This window comes from Lycorma delicatula, chromosome 6, assembly GCF_047948215.1.
Source record: "Lycorma delicatula isolate Av1 chromosome 6, ASM4794821v1, whole genome shotgun sequence".
Classification (NCBI taxonomy): Eukaryota; Metazoa; Arthropoda; class Insecta; order Hemiptera; family Fulgoridae; genus Lycorma; species Lycorma delicatula.
In genome coordinates, this window is record NC_134460.1 from 70114103 (window position 1) to 70139524 (window position 25422).

The 25422-nt window shown below is 28.9% G+C and overlaps 1 protein-coding gene across 1 annotated transcript in view; it reads right to left on the minus strand.

Annotated features, from left to right (window-relative positions):
* Positions 1-6088: 6088 nt before the first annotated feature.
* Positions 6089-25422, minus strand: part of LOC142327124 (choline transporter-like protein 1) — a 101966-nt gene continuing 82632 nt past the window's right edge. Inside the window, exons 10-17 of the mRNA XM_075370003.1 lie at positions 23728-23847; positions 14586-14708; positions 12426-12532; positions 10664-10920; positions 9028-9194; positions 8106-8198; positions 7165-7257; positions 6089-6651 (exon numbers count right to left, since the gene is read on the minus strand). Coding sequence (XP_075226118.1) covers positions 6562-6651; positions 7165-7257; positions 8106-8198; positions 9028-9194; positions 10664-10920; positions 12426-12532; positions 14586-14708; positions 23728-23847 — 1050 coding nt within the window. The 3' untranslated portion in view covers positions 6089-6561. The remainder of the gene's footprint in view (positions 6652-7164; positions 7258-8105; positions 8199-9027; positions 9195-10663; positions 10921-12425; positions 12533-14585; positions 14709-23727; positions 23848-25422) is intronic.

Consider the following 25422-nt stretch of genomic DNA (forward strand, 5'->3'; position numbering starts at 1 on the left):
ACAATAGCTTATACGTGAGAATGTGAAAATGGAAATTTTGTAGTATTTGAAAGATGCCATAACTGACCAGAATTCAAACGAGGACTTCTGGATAAAAGGCAAGACACTACCAGTCCATCATGATCAGCAATCAGCAATTTAGTTTTGAAATTTTTTTTTTAATTTTAGATGTTTAAAAATCAATTATTCTTTTGTATATATGGTTGTTTCTACTTAAAAAGATCATGAAACCATTAAGTGATTACATGCCTAACCTTTCTGGCAGTTGTTACTTATAAAAACATTTATATCTAAATACAAACCACCCTTTTAACAAACAATATAGATAATTATTGCTTGAGTAAGTAGTTACATCTTTTAAATATTATACAACATTCATTCATTATTATTTGTTAATAAAAAAGGGAACAGTAGAATATACATTTACTTTGTAAAGATGTCTTTTTGTGATTTGGTTTTGATTTTATTATCTTCATCAAGTGGCAATAGCACACAGTGAAACTGCATTTTTAACTTCAGTAATCTGTAGAACTAGTTTATTGAATGTTGCTAGAGTCATCAGCATTTTACATTTCCATGATATTTCTCCTTAGATGTCCTAGGTTTTGTGAAACTATTACAGCATTGAAGTTTAGTATTTTACCTTGGATTGTCTACGTGACTGTCATAAATAATATTACCTTCACATCAACCATGCTAAGAAATTTCACAGTCGAAACTTAGAAAAATTAAACACTGAACTTAAGTTCAGTCAAAAAAATAGCAATTTTTTTTCTGTTTAAATCATACTGGAAAACATTTCTTCTCCATAGTTCTTTTTATCCTATTGTTTTCACCTATTAGATTATCTTACTCAGTGTTATTTACACTGCAGCCTTAATATTATACTTTATCTTTGTTTTTTCCAAATTTTCGAGTTATTCATGTATATCTTATAGCAACTACTGTTCTTGTAGATTAAGACTTGTTTTTGAAATTTACTGCAAACTTTATCTTCACACCATTCTCTTTAGTTTACTTGTATGCTGTCTTTTGTTTTGTATAAGTAGTTTATATTTTCCCATACTTGAACCTTATTTTTATCATAGTTAAATAGTAATAATCATCATTACTGTGCCTTGATGCAAATCAAAATTTGGTCTTGCAGTTTTTGTACAATCATTACGTACTTTTTCTGATATCCTTTATATCTTTTGATCTCACTATGTGTAATTTAGGTTAATTTAATAACTGTTTTTCCAATTACCAGTTAAATTACTTTATGCTTACATGAAATGTTAAAAAACTTTTCTTTTGGTCCAGCATTTCTAACTATATTTTCCCTTTCTCTATTTCCCCATATGTCATTCCATTTTAAGTTTTTTGGGCTTTGGTAAAAGAGCAGTTAGTTGGATTTTCACACAATGGCTTTCCTGATACCAGGATCGTAGTACCACATGATGTTAAAGAATGATCATCACATATTTATTTTCTTATCATTCCTTTTTTTAATTTTGTTTAAGTATAGAAACTAATGTGTAAACATATGTAAGCCTATTGATATCATTTCAAAAGGTACATTTAGCAATAAAAATAGTAACTCAGGAAATACAGTAAAACTTAACAAATTTTGCATTTAACAGTGTAAAAATGTTTTTTAATATTTTGGAACTTCAGATGTCTTGTTCAGCTTTGTTCATTTAGGGTTTGTAGACAGATGTGTTCCTTATTCGTAGTGCAAGATTGAAGCTTGTTTCTTCTCTGGATCAGTTAGAATCTAACAATGGAATTTCCAGTTTATAATATTGTGGAATTGATCTGGTCCGAACAGACTACCTCATACAGGAATAATATTCAGATATAAAACTGAAGAAACACATAATTAAAAATTTTAGAAATTAGATTTAATGTCAACTTGCAACATTATATTTTATTTTACTACCATCATTAAATAGTAAATAATTCTATCTCTAAAAATGTAAATGTTCTGGGAAACATGACAGAGGTTTGGACTAATTATAAAATTATTGGACTGTAAGTTGCTAACAGTTTTTTGTAGGCTACATCAACTATTTAACTACATACATATTTATTTATAATAAAATTGTCATATGTATATTTCAATGAGGATGAAATAAATAAATTAGTGAACGATGATACAATGTATTCACTGATCATTTCAAATCAATCCAGGATTAAGAATTTTTGCAGACTGGAATTGTCAAATTATTAGATGAGGTCTAAAATTGTAAACTTTACAAGCATGGCCTTTAATACGTATTTAAAACTTCATAATTACAGGAATCTATTAATATTGTATTTATACTATTAATAAAAATCTAAGAAGTCCTTACGAAAAATGAAAAAGAGGTTATTTAAATAAAATAATAGGATAATAGTTTTATTAGCATATAAGTTAGCATAATATTTTAACAAAATCTTGAAGGTAATCGTAAAGTATAACTGAAAACAAACATATTAACAAATTAATTATATTTTGTAGTAATTTACAAACATACACAATTTTTTGAAGGTGGTGGACTTCAATACCATTTTTTTTTTTTCATGAATATCAATTGCCCACAAGTAGTTAAAAGTAATTTATGGGCGGGTATATCTCTTTGATTGGTTTAAGGTTGATGCTGTCTTTATCTTTCTTGAGATGAATTTTACGTGCCCAAAATAAAAGAGGTGTGCACTAAATCAGGATAAGACAGTTTGAACTGAATAATTAAATTGTCAAAATTAATGTTTTTTTCCATTTGGATTGCCAAGGACAACAGTTACTTAAATTTTGTTTAAATTTTATTCATTCTAAAATCCTGACATAAAATTAATTTATGTTTTTGTAAGTAATATTTGTTTGTCAATTAATACTGCTTATTTCTTTGTATTTAACTTTGTTACACAGTAACAAAGTATCCTTTTTCCTTGCGTTTATTGATTGCTTAATGATATAAGTGGCCATTTACTTTTTTATTTTAAGTAAAATTATTGTAAGATGTTTACGGAGTGTAATCTTTTCTCCAAGGTTTATTTTTTTAATCAATCAAGAACCAATAATGGTTAGATACCTTCATTAGAATAATAAGGAACAGAAAAGAGGGAAACTGTAAAGAGATTGTATCAAGCATAAGCTGAAACTTTCTGGAATGTGTAATATGAATTATTTTTATCTTTATTTTCTGTATTAATTTTTTTAAAAATATTTTCTACAAAAATACTTTAAAAATTATGATTAAATATTGTGTTAGACAAAATATTATTGCAGTAAAATTAGTATTGAAGGTATGTTTCCTGAATAGGTGTGGACTGTTAAAATAATTTATGGCATTTCGTTTCCAGAAATACAGTATACAAAAATAAAAAAGCACATTTACCCTTGAGTGGATGTTAGTAGAGAAAAATCACTAAGAATACAGTACTTTTTAAGGTGCATTTATAACAACAGTTTTAAACTAAGTATACTTTCATACTTACATGGTCAGGCATACTTGTTTATTTATGGTCCAAAATTTTCTATTACCTATAAAGTTACAAAGTGGATTAACTCGGGTAGCATAGCCAGCCAATTTTTTTTAATAGCATAATCATCTTCTTAACAATGAATATTATTAGAGACACGTCAGTATAATTCTAATTTTAATTTAAACTGCATACATATTGTAATATAATTTATTACAGATGTATTTATTAGCTTGTTTTCTACTGAATGCTCCAGATGTAAATCATTATGAATATAGACGATTGAATCTTTTAAATGACATATTTACATTTCAGAATGTCAAATAAACAAATTTTACTTGTATTTTATAAAACTTGAGTTTTTATTTTTAATATATAAGAAGTTAAAGAAATTACAAATGAAGCAGTGCTTAAGGATATACATTGATAGAAGACAGTTGAAGTGCTGCAATCATCATCGACCCAAGAATCACATAGAATCATAATAATTGTGTTAGATAGATTTTTTGATAAATTTGATCAAATTTAAGTATGAAATTGCATGTGTCTGTGTTTCTGATTTTTTTCATTTTTAGGCGGTTAAGTTTGGCCCAATTTTTCATAAGGTATAACAGGAAATGGGTCTTGAGGTAACTTTAGATCTATAACAAATTACATGTGGAAGTACTACCTTCACACAGTCCTGACTTGGTTCTATTGAATTTCCACTTGTTAGTTCCACTTAAGCAGGCACTATGTAGGAAGAAGTTTAATGACAGTGTCAAAGAAAATGGGCCAAATTGGCTTCGACAAGACAAAGATTAAAGATTTCTTTCCAGCAGGCATAAATAAGCTGATTCAGGAAAGGGACAAGTGTATTAATTTTGTTGTAGAGTATGTTGAAAAGTGAAAAATTCACATTGATTACATAAACTATTTTAGCTCCAGAGTAGTTTGTATCTTTAGTTATTGAATCCTCATATTTATAATTAACGATTATCATTAATTCTATTTATTACTAATCACTAAATCAGTCGATTGCCAGGTGTCCTCTGTGGTACATGTCATCACCACTTAAGATTCTGTGGCTGAACTTGAGGTGTGACAAATTAAAACTTCCCTGCTAAAAGTGGTAGTACATTTATTTGTAGTACTTGTTAGTTTAAAGTATAAAATTAACATCATAGTGCCACAACCTCTCCATGAGGTGATCCTAAACTCCAGAATAATTAAATGTATATTGACTTTTAATCAGGAATCAATTTAAATTATTCATACTCAACAGCAGGAAATAAGTAATTTAAGAAAACTGAACAGAATTTTGATTATTATAAACTTATGAAAGGAAATTTATTATTATTTTCAGATACCTAATCAAGTAATTTTGTACCCAATAACTGATAACCTCACTGATGATGAAATTTCTGTTTTCAATATTTCACTTCAATGTAGTTCTGTTCGAAGATGGTTACACACGGGAAGTTTGAGGGGTTTAGTAAAGGCAGTTTGGTGTTTTGAGGCAAATCAACATGAAATGACTGTAGAGAAGTAGTTAGTCAAAAATATTAATGGTCTTAACATAGTTACAACAATTTGTGTAATTAAATCCTTGTAATAATTAGATAAATAGATCCATTCCAGGAAGTTCTGATTAATTTGATAAACATCTCTTAATTATTAACTGTGGTTACAGAACACAAAGTATTGGGCTCTTGAAAATATTTGCTTTGATCGTAAATTATGTATTTTATGTCTTTGTGACCATTGTCTAAATGACTAAGAGGTTGGTTGATCTGTTTCTGATGAGTGTGTTTAGAGTATTGTCATTCAAAATGCAAGAACAGAAGTAATAACAGGTAATGTGATGTAATTGCAAAATGCAAGAACAGAAGTAATAACTTTTAATGTGATGTAATTGATGTAGTATATTCATTAGAAAATTTGAAGTTGTGTGGGGACTACTTTTAACTAAATTACTGCCCAATAAGTGTGATTGATAATCTTTTAAATTTACAACAATTTTTAATAAAGTAATAGAAAGTAAATATAATAGTTTTTCCTGACAATTTGAGAATTAGTATGAATGATTAGTATGAAAATGTATTCTTTTATAAGGCGAGTACACGTGGAAAATTATTGTATATATCTGGACTTGGAAATTCAAATTATTTTTCCTACTTTTTTTGTATATAACATAGCAAGAGATTAATTTAAATATTAAATAAAATGTGGAATTTTTGTTGGGTGGAAATTGACTTGCATCCTTATGTTTTGTTGTCCCAGAGCATAAATTTGTATTTTTCTTCTTTATCTGAAGAATCGCTTGCTTGACTTTGGACAAAGATCTGATTATCATGGTTATTTATTACTCTTAGATATAGATAGATAGGTTATTGTTTCTTTTGTCTAGATTGTGTAATTGTTGATATATATGTATTCAATAAATATACATAAGTGGTGGAAAAAAAACTTTTAAGGTAAAAAAATAAGTTGTATGTGTATGTGACCCCTTTCAATTAATTCCTGGAGAGTGATGTTAATATACATTTTTATTATTGTGAACTGTAATATGTAATGTAAATTTATTTTTTCAATTTAATTTTAACTTGGGTGTTAACCAATAAATAAGATTGCTGTTAAAAGAAAAACATAAATTATTTACATATGAAAACTCTTTATTAAAATTCAAATTGGTATGTAAAAAATATACAAACTAAATTATTTTATCTACTTTCTTAATATAAAAAGCTAATATTTATAGAAGTAAAACTAAAAATATATCATAGTAAAGTATATACTTAAAAAAATAACAGTCTAAGAAAAACTGCATGTATATATGCTTCTCTATTACGAGATTAAAAAAAAAATTCATTATTTACAATGAGGCAGCAAATTTTGTATATCACAAAACTGTTGTGATTATACTTTAGATAAATATTCCTTCCAAATGAGAGAATACTTATAAGTTATACTTTAGTTATTTGGTTCATAAAATTGTAATTTTATATATTTGAGGATGATAGTTCAGACTACTGAAAATAATAATTAGATCTTAATTTATACAATCTTTTTTAAACTAATCAGGAATTAGTTATGTAAACTTCATTCATAATGCATGAATAAAGATTAGTTGGAAAATTATTGTCCATTCCATGCTGCTGGTTGTCTTCTTGGTGGTGGTTCTCCATCTCCAACTGACAGGACTTTCTGACTGTTTTCCACAAATTCCTGCAAAAAATTATATACTACTTAGTTTATTGTCAATAAAATATCTAAATATGATTTTCTTGTGACAATGTTATTCATAAATTTTTCATTAGTATGTATTATCTCGTACATTATATGCTACCAATTTTGATATTGTGCTAAACTGTATATTTTTGGGTTATTGTTTATTTTATTTTACAGTTTTAAATTTACTTTTATGTAAAATATAAGTTTGATTCCAGAGGGCTCTTCATTAACTAGAAAGCCAGCAGAAACTTGCATTTTATTAAAAATAAGAAATCACATATGAGAATTATATTTCATTAATTAAACAGAATTAAATTAGAGAAACATCACAAATGATAAAAATATAATTTGTGATGTTCACTCTTATAATATTTGAATTATGCTTCACTCTTAAGAAATGTTTTAAATTTGATATTGAACAATCATTAAATTTTTTCTTGAGTGATTATGTCTTTACCATAACTGCCTTAAAAATAGATAAATATTTTTAATGTTCAGGGTGTTTACCATAAGTCCTTTGCTCATGAAATACGGTCGACTTATACCATCATTAATTTCACAATCTTCACAGAAGCACAGGAAGATTGTATCTATTGCCATCTGAAAAAAACAATCAGTTTCTTTTTTTAAATTAATTTCAAAAACCATGTCTTTAGAAGTATTTCCCTACAGAGATTACATTTTTTTTTACTAATGACTATTTTTCAATAAGTTTTTGATGTTTTAACATTAAAAAAAAAATTATTGAATTCATTCCAGAAATTCATAAAACATAACAGTAAAGAATTTTTTTTTTAATTTATAGGATATTAATATGATTTTAAATACAGTTTTGCCAACACCACATATCTGTTCATGATGGCTGTCTACATGTTTTTCCTTTAATTCATTATAGGTGATTGAAGCACTTAAAATTATGGTCTCTAAAAAGAAACAATTATTTACAGCCATCTGAAAATCTGGCTGCTTGAAAAATTAATAACTCTTCAGTACATTTTTATTCCTACAGTTGAGCCTGCTCTTTATATTGATTTGTAGCTTGTATTTAGAAATACAATTTTTGTATTTGTAGCTTACTTTTAGAAATTTTCATCTGCTCGTTGTTAGTAACATTTTTTACATATATTAACGTATATTATACTAACATTGTCATTATATGAGTTATGTGCATTTGAGGATGTTAAATTTTACTATGGTTTTTAAATTTTTGGCATGGTTTCTTTAACGGGAAGAAAAGTTTTCTGAAGAAGAAATGTTTTGATTAATGATCTATTACAATGATTTCAAAACAATTTTGAAGGATCAGCAGTCTTTAAAGATTAAGTGCTATTAGATATCATTAAGTCGTTCCAATGAAGTGCAATTTGCCTTTAAATTTTATAATTACAAAAAATCATTTTTATTAATATAAAAATCCATTAAGATAATGTAATAAAATATATACGTACCTCATATACTGTCATAAAGCAGTGTGAAACGAGAAAAGCAAATATACCAGCCAAAGTCAGTGGTAGCCACAAGTGTTGAACACCTTCTTTTGACTAAAAACAAAAAATGTATATTATTCATTCAGTAAAAAAAAAAAAGGATTATTAATGATTATTGATACTCAAAGCATTCATAAATAGTGTGTTGTTACTTATGACAATGAAAGTTAAGCTCGGCCACAAGCAGTACATGTATCATATATGCAGTTTGATTACATCTATCAGAATACTATAATTAACTGTAAATTAGGTTTTCTCAAATAAACACTAAGATTAAAAACTCCTGAAAAATGTGTATAAAGTTGAACATTATATAGAACAATTCCTCCTGAAATGATGAAATCAAAATCCAGATAAGCAATAACATCTTTATTCAATTTTGATCAAAAAAGCACACTTGTATCTTATGAATACTGAGAAACCAAAATTTGGTTGTTATTAATAAACAACAAAAATATGGCTAGTATGAAGAAGGAATTATTCATTTTGAAATAAACTGATTAAATAATTTATTGATAGATACATTATCTTTCAATAAATTATGAAAAAATTTGAAGTGCACTATTTAATTGACATACTCCCCTAAAAAGATTTTCAACCTAACAATTGCTATAATTGATTGAATTTCTAAAAAAACTGAAGTACTTGTAACACCAGGATAAATGTCATTTACTTCAATGTAATATTTTCTGTGTTTTACTCGGATATCTTTTGTTTAAAAAAATACATTACTAATAATAATTATATTTACTAACAATTCAGTAGTACTCCAATAAGACTTATGCCTGAAGTTTCTAAAGGAGTTTGTCTCACTCAACATTCTTCCAAGCCAAACAATTCTTAACTAAATTTTTTTTTTTATTATATAAAAAGATTATATTACCTCAATCATTTTAGTACCAATAAGCACTGTTACAGCAACTACAAATACTTTTCCCAAGAAAAGAACGAAATCACCAACTGAATTAATGGCTGATACTCGAAGAACATTTGTTACCAACATTTTGAATGCCTGTTGTCCTCCAGTGCAGAAGTTAACACCGTAGATAGCTGAAAAAATTGAAATTAAAATTAATACACAAATAAATTGTACTTATGCAGGGTGAACAACTTAAAACAGAACCAAGCCAGCTGAAGTGCAGTTATTTAAGGGTCACCTTTGTATTTATTACATCCTGGTTGTGAATTTATTACTCTCTCTATTGTCATCAGTTGTAAACTGTTCATGCTTCTAAGCAATTCGTTTTCACTCTTTGCAGTTGTGTTTTCTTAAAACACCTTATTTGACTGAGGAAAGGGTTGCTGTAGTGAAAGAGCTTATATGCATTTCTGGATCCTTTCAAACAGTGCATAAAATATACACAGAAAAATTCCTAAATGCTAGAATCACATGATTTGGTTAAAAAAATGGCATACAACAGGATCAGTTTTAAATGCAAGCTTAAATAAATAGGCAACCTTTCATTAGTACTCCAAAGGCCATAACCAGTATTCAATGAAGAATTTCTGCTAGACTGAGAAAAAATCTGTACGTAAGACATCACAACATATTGAGATTCTTCATGATTTAAATTTGAAGCTGTATCGTGTAACAACTTAAGAGAACAGACAAACCAAATGTTTTATTTATTGCAATCGGTTTCCCAAAAATATTGTGATGTACAGTTAGAACTGGTGCTTCATGTCAAATTAGGTATGGTTGATATTATTAATAACTACAATATATATATTGGTAGAACACTTGATGTTTGAGCATTCACCTCATGAAGAGAAAAATTGTTACATACAGCAAGGCCGATATTTTTTAACCAGACTGTCAATCCAAAAATCTACCATACAATTTTTTAAGAATTCTCCACTCTGTTAAGCGATCATGAAAAAGAGTACAGCTTCTTTGAGCCAAGTTGGAGCAGTGTGTTGCACATAAATGATTCACTAGCACATATTCATGTGGTTTTTACAGAATCAACTGTCAGCATAGAATGGTGGCCTCTGAATTCTCCAAATTTGACTAGTTTCAGTTTTTTCTTTTGGAGCTATTTGAAGGATAGAGTTTACAATCAAATCCCTCACCTATATGGACCTACTAGGTCCATATACACCTACGATGGACTGAAGGCAAACATTCAATAAGAAATCAACACCATTGACAACAACGTTTTACTTTTGGTACTCTCAATATGATCACAAAAGTACTGCACAAGGCGCTTACTTAAAACATCTTTGAAAAAAAATTTTGAAATAAATTATTTTCAAAAAAAAAAAAAGATACGTAAACTTTTGCTAATGTAAATAATAATTTAATTTATATTTTCATTTCATTCATAGACTGTTGTAACTGTTAAGTATAAAACAGTTTGGTTTTAAGTTGCTCATCTAATATTTCGTTATAAAATATACAACAAAATTTTGAATAGAAGCATTAAATCAGTTAAGAATTACGCAGATTTTCTGTTTTACATTCATACACATGCACACAACTGCTTCCCATAATCTTAATTATGATATTAATATATTACCTATTTCAATATACGCATTTCTAGTCAAGTAAGCTAAACATTTTTCAAAGCAATAGAGGCAACATTGGCAAGCTTTATAAACACATCTTGCGACTTCGTTTGATTGAGATTGAACCTGTTTTTTAATAAATTTCAAAATTGCTCGAATTAACTGAATTACAGCAATAAGAAATGATCCAAAAGCCACCGACCCCAGATGATAACGTATCAGATTTGAAAAACTTGTAAGAATAGGAGAATCTACTGTATTTTTATTTCTGAAACAAAGTTATGAAAAACATAGTTATAGATCAGCATAGAATAAAGCATAAATCAATTAACTATTTATTAGATGCTATTAATACATTTAAAATTTAAAAAAAAAAATGTATGTCATTTCATAAAAAGTATAAATTGATGAATCCCAACTTCTCTGACATTTCAGGAGTAACTGATATTTTTACATAAATATATACTATGATGATATGTTTAATTAAAATGTCTAACTTATTAACAATAAGCTGATTTTCAATCCTAACTGAAATGATCCAATTAGGAGTTTCATTATTGAAAGAAAGTATCAAGAAAATCAAAGCTCCAGAGTATAGTGGCTGTATCTGATTTTAAATTTTTACTGGAAAATAGATTTTTGTCAAATACTAATTGTTTGAAATTGCTACAGATTAGACAGATATCAGTCATATATTTTCTGTAAACAGTTTCTGTTATGAATTTATGTAGTTGTCTCCTTTCAGAGACAACTTAATGAAAGTATTATTGGAAAAAACATCTTTTTGAATGTGCCTCCTTTTCATAATTATTAAATCTCTTTTATGTTACATTTAGTAGAACTAATTCAAACAAATTGAATTCTACGGTTTTAATGTGCAATGTTATATGTGTAAAGAATTTGTTAGTCTATTATTTTGTTGTATGATAGAGATTTTTTTTTTTAATCTAGACTTTGGCTTTATTGAGAGAGCCAAGCGTTTGAAATAATTTAGTAGTTTTATTAAATCATCTGTGGTTGTAGAATATAATAAGCTTTGTGATGTTTTAACAGTTAAACATTCATAATGGTGTATGAATGTCAGAACTGGAGTTTTATTAAACTGTATTGTCATTAGTAATTTTATTTGTAAAACTACTTTGAATAATTTCATTATAGTATCTTTATTTTTCAGTAGATATTTTTACAAATTTATAATGTTATTTTTGTTTAATGTAATTGTATTGTGCACAATTTTAAGAATTAAACAACAAAATAACTTGATTTTACAACATTTTTTAAATAGAATAAAAATGATAAGTGAAAACATGAGTTGAAAAGTTAATGAAATGAAGATGTCTTTGAAAAATTTTAGCTTAAAAGCAATAGTGACATAAAGGATATGAATTATTTATATAATGAATAAAATATTAACTGAAGGAAATTACAGAGAATAATTATAGGCCTAATTGACATAACATTTGGTTGAGAGGCAGTGAAGTTATTCAGATAGACACACCTTTATTCAGGAAAAAAAATTGTGATATGTTTTGTAATTTTTTGTAACACAGTTAAATCATGAAGTAAATGAATATTTGTAACGAATATATGACTTGGCAGCAAAAATAACCGTAACTGAAATGTAGTGTTAAGTGACTGTTGTGAAAATGGAAAAAAGACTGTAAATCTTAAATCTCTTAAACAGAAAGCTGGAAGTACACAAACAAAAAAGATAATTAAAAATTTGATAAATTAGAATAAATGCAATTTAATAACATTAAGAAATTATCTTACCGAGTGAAAAACCAAGTTGCAACTGCACCAGCTATAACCATATGTTGACATCCAATACAAAACTGAGTAAACCAGAATAAAGCAAACAAATTATACCACCTGGTAACCTAAAACAAAAGGTATTAAATAAGAAAAAACTAAAAATTTTTAATCTTGTCTAAGAAAATTAATACTGTTAGCTTTTCTACACTTCTGCAGTAAATATTCTGTTTTATATTTTATAGCCTTATTAGAGAGAATATAAGGCCAATTTTCTGATTTTCAGAGCAGTCATTCCTGAGATACAACCATTGTAATCTATTTCAAGGACATTTAAATATAATAAACAATATGATCAATTGGATTTCAACCCGTCTTCTGCATCATCAAATTAACAATAAAATGATATTATGACTGTTCTGCAACATTCATTTCACTGTACTGATTTAATTTTATTGACAATTTTAATAATTCAAGATCACTTTGCAGTAAGTGAACAGCCTATGGTGTTTAACGTGCCAACCTTAAAATGAAACAAATATTTAAAAATATTAGTTACTGTTTAATCCCTAAAATTCACAAATTATGGTAGAAGTTAATTATGAATACATAAGTTTTAACAATGTATTGTTAAAACAATACATTATTGTTTATGTATGTCGTCAGAACATATATATATATATATATATATATATATATATAGATTACTATTACTATTTAATAGATAATGTAAATTATTTTTATATAAAATATTCATAAATACATTACTATGTTTTAATAAGTCTACCTATAACAGAGATTCCTGTGTTTAAGAACAAAAAGCATTCCATTCTGAGCATACTAAGGAAAGTAAGCAGTGAAGTGGTTTCTCACTGCCCTCTTCACTGATCAAAATATTCTATTCCACATAAGTTTACAAAGCATAAAAAATACAGAAGCCATTTAGCCCTGAGTCGCTTTTTCAACATGAGAATATAATAAACATTATTATGCTAAGTAAACAATTTGAACTGCTGCCAAAGACATATTAAATACAAAAATTATTAAAACATAGGAAAGATAGTTTGAAGCATCAAATTAGTATTACCTTTTAAAATAAAACAATTTTTATACATTTAACATTGTATTTTGTAAATACTAGATTATAAACAATAATTCTTAAAATGTAGTTGTAGACATGGTTATCAAATTAATCAAAAAGTTCCAATCTTTGATTACAGAAAATAATACCTGTATTCTGTTATAGAGTAACTTCAAAAAGCTCTTTTACATTAAAAAGGTTTTTTTTTTATATTAAAAATTGTATTACTATTATCATATTTCTTTCAACAGCTACATAAGTTTGGAACATATTCTGTAAAATTTCCTTCAGCTTTTTCTTATATGCTGACATCAATATTCTATCAAAGTTGATTTCAAGTTAAGAAAAAAATTGGTTATATCAAGAAGGAAGATTAGGAGGCCCCCATCAACCTGACAAGCACGTTGATTTATCAAATCAAGCTTTGATTTACCAAGGGTAGAAGAAAGCTTGTATCTGTTGAGTATACAAATGCTCTATTAATATTATACTGTGCTATGCGAGTTAGTTTGAAACCAGAGTTGATTAATGTGCTGTCACCATATTTGGAGCAATGTATTAACACGAAGCATTTTCAGATCATTATGAGAATACTTTGGCAACTTCCCAATGATATTCCAACTTCCGAGACTCCTCAATACTTTCGTCATTTAATAGATGGTTTAAAAAAAATTTTTTGTAACAGGTACTCACTGTGTTTACCACCATCATCAATAATAACACCAAAGGAACACTTTTGCCACTCAAACTTCTGTTTTTTTATTGCAGTTTCACATATTTTTTCAAATGTCTGATGAAAATTTTGAAACGGTATAAAATTGGACATTTGAAAGAAATTGTAAATTTAAATTTCATTACAATTAAAATTAAAATAAGTAAGATATGCATGTTCACAAATACACAGTTGTTGCTGTTGAGGAAACACAAATGCGATATAATTCATACTGTGACGTGAACAATACCAATTTATAAAATAATAACTTTTCTGTATGATAACTATTTCAAACAGAATCCACTAGTCTTGGATAGTAGCCAGCGGTGGTTTCTGGTGACATATAAATGTATACTCATACATTATATACATACATATAGTGTCATACCTTCATTATAGTGTCTTTGCTGTAATATAAATTTCCCTCATACTCATTTATTCTTCCAGAACTCTCAATCCAAATACTGAAGTACAACCACAGACTGGCCACAACAGCTAACGCACAGAATGTCTGAAACAAACAGTTTTATTACAGTGATGTAAATGAAAAATTATCAGTATATGTTAAATGTTTAACTTGAGTTATTTTTAGTACCAAAAAAATATTTTTTAAACATATTCATTCTAATACAGGCAAAAGTATAATATATTATTATTAATTAATTATAACATGAATAAAAAGTATTTTACTTTTTTTAGCTGTAATTTGTCTCCATGTGAATGATTGAAAAAAAAGCAAACAGCTATATAAAACTGCTACAAATAAAAATGTATAGATATTATGCACAGAAACAGGTAAACAAATTTTATAAATACAATGCAACATCATAACAAGTTTTAAAAATACACACAACACATGTATAGAGAGAGTGAGAGAGGTCGCTAACAAGCTGTTGAAGAATCTGGTTGTAACGAGCAAAAATAAAAAATTGGTTGGTTTCTTATTTTATTAATGTTTAGTAAAGTTTGTTTTAGCAAGCTAATATGAAGTTTTTTAAGTCTGTTATAATGAGGAAATTATTTTCTTTTGAATGTTAAATTTATTCCTAGCATTATTAAAAACATGAATGATTTTAAAATAGAGGTACAGAAATGATAAATATTGAAGCCATTAGTACTGTATAACATACAGTACTTTGTACTAGTGACCTCTGCAATAAGTGAAGTAGGTAATAAGGAATAACCCAGATTCACTAGTAAGCCTTTGTAGAGGCTATTTCTGGATTCTGGGAAATTCCATTTCTCCAATATAATTTTAAGTTTATACAGCTAGTAGGGCGATGCGAAGGGTAAATAATTTTAAAGTCAAGTTCAGGAAGTTGATTCTTAAATAGGTTTGTTGCTGCCTCGTATAGTAATTTGTGAGTTTAATGTGGGCTGAAGTCAATGCTTTTTCTGTGAGCTTGTGGACGTTTTTGATAAATTTTTATGACAGAAGTAATATTGTGCGTTAAAAGAAAGATTCTTTGCTTTTACAGCAGACTGAAGATTATTGAGGAATTAGAAAATGAATGATATAATTCTGATGTGTGTAAAATTCATGGACTTTCAACTTCCACTGTTTCAATGATTTTGAAGAACTGTGATAAGTTAAAGGTAACTTTAAAAAAAAATCAGTTTCAGTTAAAGAAGATAAGACCATGTGAAAAAAAGATTTGGATGAAGCTTATGACGTGTTTCAAGGAGTACAGGAGTGAAAACGTCTTCATAAATGGAACCATTTTGAAAATTCAGACAGAAAAATTTGCTGACCAGCTAGGATACAAAAGGTGTACTTGTAGTGATGGTTAGCTGAACTGATTAAACAACATACATTCATTGTTTTTGTAAAAATTAGTGCTGAAGAAACCAGGCATAGATAATTCTGACATTAGCAATTGGGTGGGTGAAAAATGGCCACTAATAAAATTGGGTTATGAATGGGAAGACATAATTGATGCTGATGAAATAGTCATATTTTATAAATTAACTCTTGACAAAACATTTAAATTAAAGGAAAAAATATGTTGGCAGAATGCATTCAGAAGTAAGGCTTACTGTTCTGTGATAAAATATGACTTAATTTAATGGAACTGAAAAAAGAAAATGTTCGTCATAAGAAAATTACGAAACCCCATTGTTTTAAGAATATCAAAAAAAATTTTTGGTTAAGTACTTAGCCAATACAAATGCGTCTACAATTTTTGAAGCTGTAATTCATAATTGGGACTGTGAAATGAGAAAAAGGAAGATATTCCTCAACTAACAAGAGGAAGACATACCTGAGAAAAAGGAACCTCACTAACATAAAAATTATAGTTTTTCCTCCATATACTACTGAAAAGCTATAACCAGTAGGCATTATCCGAAGTTCATTTCATATGTTTACAATTACTTGACTATTTAGAAGAAAGAAGAAAAAGGATTTAATCTAAATGTTTGGATACCATAAGATTAATCAACAAAGGATGGGATAATATATCTTCAACTGCAATTAAAAATTGTTTCAGAAAATCCAGTCTTGCTACAGATGCAGCTAAAGAAGATTACAAACCAGAAGACTACCACTCTCAGAGTGGATCTGGACTATTGATTTCAAAAATAAATTTAACGGATGTAATAAGTACAAATATGTACATACTGATGACGATGTGTTAATAAATGAAAATCCAGCAGATGAAATAATTTAATGAAGTGAAATGTAGGTGAAAATGAAGATTGAGAATCTACAATCGATGAAAGAAAGTAGTAGTACCAAAACACACACTGTCTGCTACTATCTTAACTATAAAATTTTTTCTAACAAAATTAATTATTTATATTTTATTGAACTACTTACTGAACGTAACAAGAATAAGTTTTCTCTAATAATATTATTTTTTGAACAATTAAAGATTAATGTTTTAAATTTAAATTAGCCTACGTTACATTTACGAAAAAGGGAATAAATACTTTTACTAGTACACAAATAACTTTTGTATTTACTCTTATAAAAGTTTTCTGGCCAGTTCTTCATCATTGTCTGTATTGTCGCAGTCAGATTCAGTCTGTTGAAGAATCATCTGCGTTGTCGGTGGATACAATAAACCTATCAATGGACATCCAAAATAATTCCATTTTTAGCCCAGTATTATTCCTCTAGTTTTGTTACTTTTGAACTGTATCTTTTCCAATTGCTTGGAGTTACTGTTCTGATGCCCATATTTGTTAGTTTCTTTAAATCATCTAGATTTAAGTCACTACAATTATTTTCTCTCAGAAAGTGTTTTACTTTAGCCTAAGCCAGTTCTATTGGATTAAGTTCACATAAATATGGAAGTAGTCTTACAACTTCATAACCCAAACCAGACATCCATCAATTTTGTAAGCTATTCCTTTGGTTTGTGTAACTGAATGAGCTGTTCCTTTCCAACACTCTACTCCTTTTCTTAGCAATCAGTTTGCTATTTCTAATTTAACTGCATTTTTTTGTAGGTACTTCTGCCAAGACAAAATGGTACGGGACATATTCCATTACAATATTGATTGATTAATTAGGAATATTTGGTAACAATTTTTCCCTCAAACATTTCTCAGAGTTATTATAATTCATTTGTATGTGATAGTCTCCACCAGTTGTTCCAGATTTATATAATAATCAGGCACTAGCAAAAAACTCTTCCTCACTTCCTGTATGTAATATTAAATGATTAGCCACATTCCAGCTACAAAAACATCGTCAACATACATAGACTGCCAACATCTTTGAAATGATAGCAATTTAATTGCTATCAGTGCACGTCTCATCCAAGTAAAATATCTTTTTCCCCGGTATTTCTCAAGACTTTCATCTTTACCAAATATGTGTAATGCAAGAAAACACTATTTGGCTTTTCCACTAATATTATCTTTCTTTTACGTTGGCATTTCCTCCATTTAAATCCCATTCCTTTTATCAGTTTCAACAGCGATTTTTGGCCTCAAGGAAAGTGTATTCTTCATTTCACTACTGGTAGTAACTTTGGAATAGTCACAACAATTTATTGGAAAAAATTTATAGAAAAAATTCTTAGATTATCCATAATATTATGTTTTTATAAAAATCATCAATCCTAACTGAGTGGTACACAAAATGATGCAACATTTGGTTTTGTTAAAAAATATTTATTTAAATCTCAATTCAGGAAAGCAAAATAAAACATATTTTCTATGTATTGGAGATTATGTCCTGATTATCACATGTTCAATATGACCACCATCACGTCTACCAACTTCTTCAACACAAACTCCATGTTGTTAACTCAATGACACATATCCCCACGGTTATTTCACTGCACACCTTGATCATCAGCATTCGCATTTCCATCACTGTATGAGGATATATAGAGAAAATTTTTTTGTTTAGAAATGCCCAAAGAAAATAATCACACTGATTCAAATCAGGACTGTTCGTGGGCCAGATCTGTCTACATGCAAAACGATTAGGAAATCAGTTTGAAATGATATTTGCGTTAAAAGTTTCATGCAGAAGTCTAAAACAACATTATCTGTGTGCGGTCTGGCTCCATCCTGCAAGAACCATTCGTTTTCTAATTGAAACCCTTTTGGAAGAAGCTGAGGAACCAAATTATTACACAGCATGTTTAAATAACATTCACTGTTTACTGTCTGTTCAAAAAAGAATGGCCTGTTACCTCATGTCTTGAGATAGTAGCCTGAATCATAATTCATAGAGCATGAAGCACGTGACGATTTTCATAGGCCCAAAAATGCACATTTCGTTTACAACCCCATCTAGGTGAAAATGTGCCTCATCTGAAAGCCAAGCATTGTTTAACAATACATCTCTGTTCACACCCCATTCAGGGAATGCCATTCTTTTACACATTTGTTGGCAACCTTAATTCAGGCAACACTTTTATTTTGTACGGATACAAATGCAAATCGGTTTTTAAAATTCCCTGCACAGATCGCCTAGAAATCCCAAGTTGTGCGGCTGCTTTTCTTGTTGATTTGCCCGGGCTCCTCAGCAACGCTGCTTTGATAGCTTTGACTTTCTGTGCAGAATGAACATCGGCATGCTGTTCGCAATTACTCTCAAACACTGAACCTTTACTAATAAATTTTTCATGAAATCTGCGTATTGTTTTAAATGTGGGCGACCACCAAGTCTGAAAATGTGCACCAAACCGTCTTTGTGTAAGCACCACACTCCACACTCTTCGTTTCATTAAAAACAACACAGTCTTTACGCGTTGTTCAACAATCAGTCTTCCTTTGCCAGCCATCTTGGAATGATACACAAACGAACGCACTTGGAAAGAGAAGAAACTATTCTTGAACTGCTGTCACTTCTGCCAACATAAAACACATTAACCTAAATAATTATTGCCAAAACAAATGTTGGATCATTTCGTGCACACCTCTGTATATTTTCATCACCACTTTTTGCTTTATGTTTTTCCCCCGGTGTAGGTAATTTTTGTTGTGAAGTCCCTAGATTTTCTTCTAGCTTTCTTCTTATTCACCATTTCTAGTAGAATTTTCACAATAAACCTCTCTGATTTTGTAGTTTAGTCTGCTCTTTGATTTGCATTTAGTCACTTGTGTCACAGGATAGGCATAAGCGTTTAATTTTGCCTCTACGTTGCACTTTTCAGTAACATGTCTATAATTAATTCCCGTCCTTCATAGTGAATTACTTTGTTTATTTTATGCTTATTTCCCCCTGTTTGACCCATATTTGAATTGATCTAACAGTAAATACTTACTAAAACTTGTTTAACCACTTTTTTTTTGTTTTGTCATTAGACTGGTGTGATGCAGCTCCTCAAGATTCTCTATCTAGTGCCAGTCGTTTCATTTCGGTTTACCCCCTACATCCTACATCCTACATCCTACATCCCTAACAATTTGTTTTATATATTCCAAATATTGCCCTCCTGCACAATTTTTCCGGTCTACCTATCCCTCCAATATCAAAGTGAATATTCCAGGATGTCTTAATAGGTGGCCTTTAAGTCTGTCTCTTCTTTTAACTGTATTTTTCCAAATGCTTCTTTCTTCATCAATTTGCTGCAACACCTCTTCATTTATCACTTTATCAACCCATCTGATTTTTAACATTCTCCTATAATACCACATTTCAAAAGCTTCTAATCTTTTCTTCTCAGGTACTCCTATTGTCCAAGTTTCACTTCCATATAAAGCTATGCTCCAAACTATACTTAAAAAAAATGTTTTCCTAATATTTAAATTAATTTTTGATGTAAGCAAATTATATTTCTGACTGAAGGCTCATTTCACCTGTGCTATTCAGCATTTTTTATCGCTCCTGCTTCATCCATCTTTAGTAATTGTAATTCTCAAATAACAAAATTGTTCTACCTCCATAATCTTTTCTTTTCCTATTTTTATATTCAACGGTCCATCTACGTTATTTCTAATACATTTTATTCATGTTTATTTTCATGCGGTAGTTCTTGCGTAGGACTTCATCCATGCCATTCATTGTTTCTTCTAAATCTTTTTTAAAGTCAGCTAGAATTACTATCATCAGCAAATCATAGCATCTTTATCTTTCACCCTGCTCTGTTACTCCAGATCTAAACTGTTCTTTAACATCATTAACTGCTAGTTCTATGTAAAGATTAAAAAGTAATGGTGATAGGGAAAAACCCTTTTCACATTCCCTTTTTCATTACAGCTTCTTTCTTATGTTCTTTGATTATTACTGTTGCAGTTTGGTTCCTGTCAATGTTAGCAATTGTTCTTCTATCATTATACCTGAACCCTAAATTTTTTAAAATTCAGTACATTTTATTCCAGTCTACGTTTTCTAAGTCTATAAATGCTATTTATCTTGGTTTGTTTTTCTTTAATTTTCTTTCTACTATCAGTCTGAGTGCTAAAATTACTTTCCTTGTCCCTATACTTTTCCTGAAACCAAATTTGTCTTCTAACACTTCTTCAACTCTTCTCTCAAATCTTCTGTACAGAATTCTAGTTAATATTTTTGATGCATGAATAATTAAACTAATTGTTCTGTATTCAGATTCATATGCTCCTACTTTCTTTGATATCATGACAATACTCTTTTTGAAGTCTGATGGAACTTTCCCTTTTTCATAAATATTACACACTAGTTTGTGTAATCTATCTATCGCTTCCTCAACTGCAGTGCACAGTAATTCTGCAGGTATCTCGTCTATCCCAGAAACCTTTCTGCCATTCAAATCTTTTAATGTTCTATTAAATTTAGATCTCAGTATTGTATTTCTCGTTTCATCCTCTTTGACTTCCTCTATAACACCAGTTTCTAATTCATTTCCTCCGTATAACTCTTCAATATATTCCACCCACTTATCGACCTTTTCTTTTGTATTATAAATCAATGTACCATCTTTATTTAACACATTATTAGACTTTAATTTATGTACCACAAAATTCTCTTTAACTTTCATCAGCTGCAATATATACCAAATTTAAGAAAATATAATTTACCCAGCACAAATAACATATTTATTACTATACACTGTACTCTTAACAACAGATATATAAGAAATTAAAACCCGGATATCCTTTTTTGCACAACCGATACATTAAGGTAGGCAGAGGTAAAAACTAACCAAGTAATTTAAAACAAAGAATTAATCAGTTAAAAGAAGATTTAGAACATATGAGAGCATACAAATATGAAACCAACACCTAACATAGCGAAGCATTTCAAAAGAAAAAAACAGATACACTATCTATAATACAGAAGGGAATATATAAATTTTAGAAGTAAATTATAAATTTGATGAATTAAAACTATTAGAAGAGTAGTATTATATTCATAAAATCAACAAAAAATAAAAATATAAATAAACAAATTCACAGGCAAACTACAATGACGATATTTCATTTAAATTAGCAGGAAAATTATTCTTTCCTATCATGCTGGCTGGTTATGCTGTTTATAATAAATGCTGATAGTTTATTTCAATTACATGAAATCTTTTGAAAACATGATTATTTTAGGCAATAACATACATTTCAAACAACTATTTAACATTTCAATTAATAATTATTTACATTGTTATTTTAAAGTCATAAAAAGCATAGAACCAATATTATGAAATAATACGTTCATGTAATTTCTAAATATGTAATAATTTTTATGAAAGCACTTACAAAGAAAGTGTATCTCTGAAAACACAGAACACATTCTTTTTTTTTTTTTTGTCTTCAGTCATTTGACTGGTTTGATGCAGCTCTCCAAGATTCCCTATCTAGTGCTAGTAGTTTCATTTCAGTATACCCTCTACATCCTACATCCCTAACAATTTGTTTTACATATTCCAAACGTGGCCTGCCTACACAATTTTTCCCTTCTACCTGTCCTTCCAATATTAAAGCGACTATTCCAGGATGCCTTAGTATGTGGCCTATAAGTCTGTCTCTTCTTTTAACTATATTTTTCCAAATGCTTCTTTCTTCATCTATTTGCTACAATACCTCTTCATTTGTCACTTTATCCACCCATCTGATTTTTAAGATTCTCCTATAGCACCACATTTCAAAAGCTTCTAATCTTTTCTTCTCAGATACTCCGATTGTCCAAGTTTCACTTCCATATAAAGCGACACTCCAAACATACACTTTCAAAAATCTTTTCCTGACATTTAAATTAATTTTTGATGTAAACAAATTATAATTTTTACCGAAGGCTCGTTTAGCTTGTGCTATTCGGCATTTTATATCGCTCCTGCTTCGTCCATCTTTAGTAATTCTACTTCCCAAATAACAAAATTCTTCTACCTCTATAATCTTTTCTCCTCCTATTTTCACATTCAGTGGTCCATCTTTGTTACTCTCAGCTAGAATTACTATATCATCAGCAAATCGTAGCATCTTTATCTTTTCACCTTGTACTGTTACTCCGAATCTAAATTGTTCTTTAACATCATTAACTGCTAGTTCCATGTAAAGATTAAAAAAGTAACAGAGATAGGGAACATCCTTGTCAGACTCCCTTTCTTATTACGGCTTCTTTCTTATGTTCTTCAATTGTTACTGTTGCTGTTTGGTTCCTGTACATGTTAGCAATTGTTCTTCTATCTCTGTATTTGAACCCTAATTTTTTTTAAAATGCTGAACATTTTATTCCAGTCTACGTTATCGAATGCCTTTTCTAGGTCTATAAACGCCTAGTATGTTGGTTTGTTTTTCTTTAAGCATAAAATAATGAATCATAAGTTATATTTTTACTGTTTAGTTGAATTCATTAATTACACACATTACTATAATTATTATTATGACATTTAACTGTTATTTATAGTAGTAATAAAGTATATAAAATGGTAATTTTATTTCTAATTCAAATCATTAATCCCTGAAACATTTTAAATAGATAAGGTTTTTAAAATTTCTTTTTAAAAGAATACTGATATTTTCTTAACCACCCAAAAAGAATGTTTTTTTTCGTTATAAAAGGGTTATCTATAAGAGATATAAATGGTAGAAAGAAATAAAATTTGTCCATTTCTCTAAAACTTATATGATTAGAAAGATTATTAAGATAAACTCACCACCAGAGGTTCAAATAGGATAATGGGCATAGAATTAACTGCTTTACCGGCCTCATGGAATAACTGCACAACCAGCTGAATTCTTTTACGCATAACTAAGATAATGAGAAGTATTATCACCTGTAAAAAAAAAAGCATTAATAACAATGAATAAATTCAAGTTTCATCTTAAATAATAATGAGCAATTTTCCTGCACACTGTACTAATTATTTCATGGCCTAATTATACAAAAATTTAGTAACCACAATACTATTTTACTGGCTTTTGTAATATAATGCAGAAAATAGTAAACTATCCCTTCCTGAATCAGAAATTTATCTTCTCTTTTATCCTCTGGTAAATTAAAGTCAAATTCATTTTCGCCCAAAAGTGGAAAATTGATCCAAATGTTTTACACACTGGTAGCTTGTAAGAAAAGATCAATTTCATATTTTAATGATTTTTCTTGATGTTTATAGCAGTTAGATGAATTATTGACTGATAGATTAATGCCAGAAATGGCTAAAAATGAATTGTGCACATTAGGTAAGGTTAATCCATTCTCCTAATGGTAGTAGGATTCACTTACATTACCTTTTGCTTATGGTAAAAGTCAATTAAAGGGTTAACCTTCCACCAACTTTGTCTAGATAATCTTGAACATCATTGACACAATGTAACGTGATTATTCAGTTTGCAGTATAGTCTCAATGATATATTGCCAAATTCTCTCCAGCATGCTTCCCTAAGCTTCAGTAATCAATCACATACAATACCGGGTGGTATCCTTCTCCCTGCAATAAACACACTTAACGGAGGGTCCAGCATCTGCACATACAGATATGCCTTAAAACAACCGTGACCAGTAAGAAACTGGGTCATAAACTTCTCTTATCCTATCAGAAACTAGTTGTCTTGTAAGTAGAAATAATAAATTCATTTGTATTCCTAATATTGTGGAAGAGAAAATCATTACCATATTTTAGATTTTTCTCCCCACTGTTTATGGAGAGCCCACTTCTATAGAGTGCGATTATAATATGAATACCAAATGAGTGCTACTTCCATGCAGGAGTTTCATGAAATTATCTGTCTGGGAAAAAAAGGATTCTGCTATGGAAGCATAGAGTGAGACAATAAGAATGTTGTATGCTGAAAAAAGCTATAGCAAGTAACCTTAACCTATGGTACAAAACATATAAATCATTTAATGAGCTTTACTTCAGAAATTCATAAAGATCTTTAAATTCAGTTGAAGATTAAGAGGTCATCTAAGTTTCTGTCAAATGAAACTAAAACTTAAATCTTATTAGATGAAAATCAAATATATTATTGACATAGAGCAAATAGCCACAATTTAAATTTTCATTCATACCCCAAGTGTGAAAGTCATTAATAAAAATTATGAAAAAAGTCGAGATTCAAAACTGGATACTAGAATTATCCTTATGGTGCACATTTGTTTTTGTTCAAAAAACAATGACTTAAAGAACTTGAGTTCTTTACTAATTCCACAGTACTGGAGCATAATTCTACAATATTTTTGTAATTGCACATTCCAACAGAAAACTACATGGAATGTAATCAAAGATTTTATTCAAATAATCACTTAAGTTGTTGACACTAGTAAAACACTTTTTCTCATAATTATTAATTATTGCATTCATAAATTTCAGATAGCCTTAATGGCAAAATTATCTTTTCTAAATCCAGAC